Genomic DNA, 4,802 nt, shown 5'->3' with positions numbered 1-4,802 from the left:
TTTACCCCTATCCCTGACATCTGAAAAGGCTTTATAAAAAAAATTTGTGATTTTTGTAGAAGGTAGATATAATATTTCTTATTAACGAAAAAGAAGTGAAATCAGATTAAATCGGAAATCGGAATCGGATCGGTTACTGAATAAAATTTGCCGAATACATCTTAATTTGTTTGAATTCAATGATTAAAGACTATTGAAATTAATTCTCATATGTTTGTCAATTGAAATATCAGCTTAATTTCTTTGATTCATAATAATTTACTTCATTTTGTAATTTTAATTAATTTTAAATATTATTTTTTTGCATATGGAAATTATGTAAAATTATATACAAGCAGTGGCATAATCAATGATTTTGATTTTGGAGAATTTTAAATAAATTCAAGGTTTTTAAAAGGTTCAAGGTAAGTAATGTAAAAAAATTATTTTTTATATCCGACTGTAGCACCATTATTAACCAACACCGCGTATTTACAATGTTATTGCAAATAAATTGTTATGATACTTAAATTCAAATAATATAAGTTAAACTTATTTTATTAATATGTCTATGAAAGTCACATAACGAAATTGTCCAGAATTTAAATAATGACAGATAGTTCCGAAAAATTTGCAACTTTAATACACTATGTTACACTTCTCAGCAGTTTTATTATTCAATTTGCAGGAAAATTATGTAGCATAAAAGCACTTATAGTTCCTACAACGAAGGAGAATTTGTGAAATATTTTTTTATTTGATATATATATAAAAAAAACCTGTGATGCATAAAAATTCTACTAGCATAATAGATTGATTCCAAAACGTTTATACAAATCAAGACTGAAAAGTTTATTCTATTTGAGTGATTTATTTCAACATTAGATTATTATCTTTCTATCTTTTTTCTCTTCAACAAAATAAACAAATTTAAATCTAGAATTCATCTGCATGATACATTTGTTTTTAAATGTATCTTTCACATTATGTGTTTATTATTTATAGAAAACACTAAAATATAGATTTAAATGCAAAATGCATTTTGTGCAAATTTAAGCACAAAATTTGATCCAATGCTTAATTTAGTAGTATTGTTATTAGTAAAATAAAGTATTACAAAAAAGTTCATAGTAAAGTTAGTTTTTAATTTACGAAAGTTATTAGTAAATTTTAAAAAAAGTACAAGATTACAATTTGAAAGAGTTACTATGCATTGTTTCATTATTAATCAGTTTTTCAATCAAGCATCATATTAAGAGATGGAAAACGTTTAAAATTTCTGTATTTTATGAAATAATTTGGTTTCATTAATTCATTTAGGGCAGTGATGTATTATAATCAGTTTATAATTCTTAAGAAAATTTGAGATACAGTAAAACCAAATTACATTTATTAAAATGAATCAACGTGGTTTCTTCTTTTTTTTAATTTTCTAAATCAAAGTATATTCACTAATGTGGCTATATGAGCATTACACGCTACCATAGGTCGCAACCTCAATAAGTTATCCAGTATCACATAGAGATCAGTTTCTCAAAAAGTAAAGACAAAGTCTTTAAATGTGCATATACATATTATTTTACATATATATGCATAAATCACACTTTGAATAAGAAAAAATTCTTTATGAATACGCTACTTTATTATAAACATCAAAGAGTTTCTGCTGCAAAATGGGGTGACTCTAGTATAAAGAGAAACATTCTGATGTATAAAAATACATTTGTTCCTTTAAGTAATAAAATTTCATTAGTGTAAACCCGTCATTTTACTTTGAATTCTTCACAAGATCAATAAGGAATCAAAAATTATCCAAAAACAATCATTTCATAAGAATTTGAGCAATACTTTAATTTTGGAAATACATTTTTTTTTCGAAATAAACTACAAATTGCGAGTCAGAAATAGAATTTGAAGTCTTAAATACATTAAACCTTGAAAGTCTTTTCATACCGAATATTATTCTCTATATCATAGCTTTCAAAATGCCCTTTGAATAAATTTAATAAAATTTTCTCTTGGATAAATTTTAAAAAGTATCCCTTTTCTTTTCAATTGAAGCATTTTCCACATGCAGTAGTAAACGGACATACTACAATCATGTAAAAGTCATAGAAAAAATTTGAAATAGTTACATTTAGAAAATTCTGTGAATTCGGAACTAAGTCACCCCTTCTTGCGAGTGAAAAAAGAAAAAGAAAAAATGGGTCTCAAAAATCATTTAAATAGCAACTAATATACTCACTTTTATAAAAACAGCAACATATTTTTGAAACTGAAAAGAAGTTGAACCAGTGTTCGCCACTCTCAGACAAGAAAGACATGTACATTTAAAAATAAGCAAATATAAACATTGCTTACTTGCTACTATTGACACGTACAATTGTACATGTGATACTAAGAACATTATGATCAATTATGTGTTAAAAACATCAATCTTAAATATTGAAAGACAGTTTTATCTTTACATAGTTGTAAAACCGTCATCTCTCAAGTCTTCGATTTTCACTGCTGTCAATAATCTTAGCTATTCCAAATCATTCTAAACACTAATAAAAAATGATATGTTCAAAATTAATTATGCATAACTGATTCAGTTCATACATAATAAAGTGAATTCCGCAAAACATCATCCCCTAATATTCATTTTCTCAGAAAAAAATTCCTTAGATGTATGCAATTTAGCATAATTTTTCGTACAAGCTGTGATTATGTTATAGTTTTACTTCTGATAACATGCAGTTTGTACTTAAGTTTGAATTTCACTTACAATTATAGTCTCAAATGCTAATGTTTTGCAAGGGGAAAGCACTACTTTAAGTTCTTATGGTTATTAATTAAAGCATTAACTTTTATAAAGAACATGTAATATAAACACATACCTTATGTATCATAATTGAAATGATAAACAAGATTTGATATTCTCAAAAAATTGCCATTTAAGACCCAACTTGCAAGATAGTTGTCAGTGCCTCACAAATATTTCAGACTGTTTTGTCTTCATCTTTTTGATGTGCGCACACAAATATTTCAGTTTAAATCTTTTTAAAAGTTCTGCATGTGAAACTACTTTCGAGTAGCTGAAGAGTGAGAAGTCATTTGAAGCACTGGGAGAGTCAAAAACAAAATTGTCATCAAACCAAATTTCCACATGATCAAACAGGGCGAACACTAGACAGTACAAACGATATATTTACACACAGTTGTCAAAATGGAATTTAGGAAAGAACTTTTGGATCATGAAGTGTCGGTGTACAATCTATAGTTCATTTTTGTTTTCCTTAAATATAACAAAACGGTTTTGAGTGCTTCTTTAGGGTCTTGTGAAAACAAACTCATTATAATGGTTCCATCTATTTTCTTCACTATCCATACCAGGTTTCATGGGCTCACCGACTCCGCCACAGGAGGTTCCAGAACCTGCTGCAGCAACGCATCTGAACCCAGCTTCCTGCAAATTGTCAAAAGCCTGCTCCAAGAAATTGTGCTTGAGGAAGAACCTCGCAGAATATCGGCAGTCGCTACCACGGTCTGGATCCCGACTTTCATTCAAGGTCTCTCCAAACACCTCTCGACAAAGATTCACACGACCGCTCACTAAGATGCGAGTCAGCTTACGGAATTTAACATCTGCTAAACCATCTCGACCAAAAGCGAAGGTACCTCGGTATCCAATGATAATATACCCCGGAGGGCCCGTAGGAGCTCCTGGCAAGGAAGTATGAAATGCATTTGCAATTAGCGAAGCAGGAGAATTGGCAGCTGGGATCGAATCCAGCTTGGCAATGAGACCTGGAAGGTTAAAATATTCGGCTTCGTGCCGGAGTCTCAGTCTTTCATGGAAATTCTCGGGCAGGACGATTCTCTGATCCCGGAGGTAATCCAGGATGTACCGGAATAGAACTCCATCCCTATCCACAAAAAATTTCCCTTTAGAGTCTCGATAGGGACCTGCTGAGAGGGGCCCGCCGAATAATTGCGCCAGCAAAGAGTTGGATTCTTTCGTCAAGGTGGCATGAGACGTGGTATAAAACACACCACCAACATTAAGTTCAATCACGGGAGGGAATTCGGATTCATCCCCTTCTTCAGAGGTGGCCGCCATTATCGATACACTGAAGAGGAGGTCAAAAAAAAAAACAATGACGTCTAAAGGTGTTTTTCACCTCAAGTCGCTGCACTTCTGGTCAGAAATGCGTTGCCCCCCTCCGTTTTTGCAGAAGAAATATTCTAGGAGGGGAAAGCGAAGAATCCAGATGCGAAGGAATGTTCAACAGATGCCGGAGCATCCCTCCCGATGCATATGAGTCCGGATTCAGTGGGTTATTCTCTCCTCTTCCCTTTTATTTATGATACAGCATCTCTGGAAAATCAATATCCTGGAAAAACGAATCTTTACTGCCATCTGGCGGAGAAAGATACTAACACTACTGTTTGCCTCGATACTCTCCCGAAACAAATCCATTTCGTTCTTACGGAGGATAATAAACGGATGCGAGATAAACGGGGAAAAGGATTTTTCTCCCTTCACTTCCCTCTTTCACTCTTTCTTCTTTTATTGAATCATTTAAAAATAAGCCGTATCCTCCTAGTATTAGAAATTTTTGACTCTATGCAAACTGATTCTATTTATTGTCCTATAAATGAATATAGTTTATGAAATACTCACATATCTCCGGGAATATTTATCTAAGAGATTCCCTTTTTTTTTTTTTTTTTTTTTTTTTTTCTCTAATTTACACAACCTGTTCTATTATTATAAATGGCTCATTGAAATTTATTTTAAGGTAAAATATTAAAAATGTTCTTATTTTTAAGTTGAC

At 31.4% G+C, this 4,802-nt stretch overlaps 1 protein-coding gene across 1 annotated transcript; it reads right to left on the bottom strand.

The window, feature by feature from the left end:
• Window positions 1-1,891: 1,891 nt before the first annotated feature.
• LOC129960627 (BTB/POZ domain-containing protein KCTD16-like) lies at window positions 1,892-4,275 on the bottom strand. The gene has a single exon (XM_056074170.1). The coding sequence runs from the start codon at window positions 4,082-4,084 to the stop codon at window positions 3,293-3,295; it is 792 nt and encodes a 263-aa protein (XP_055930145.1). The 5' UTR covers window positions 4,085-4,275; the 3' UTR covers window positions 1,892-3,292.
• Window positions 4,276-4,802: the final 527 nt, after the last annotated feature.

This window comes from Argiope bruennichi, chromosome X2, assembly GCF_947563725.1.
Source record: "Argiope bruennichi chromosome X2, qqArgBrue1.1, whole genome shotgun sequence".
NCBI classification, from domain to species: Eukaryota; Metazoa; Arthropoda; class Arachnida; order Araneae; family Araneidae; genus Argiope; species Argiope bruennichi.
This window is presented reverse-complemented; position numbering and strand designations above follow the sequence as displayed.

What these genes read in the sequence shown, in the direction of transcription:
- LOC129960627 (XM_056074170.1), bottom strand. Translation starts at nt 4,084, where the DNA reads ATGGCGGCCACCTCTGAAGAAGGGGATGAATCCGAATTCCCTCCCGTG.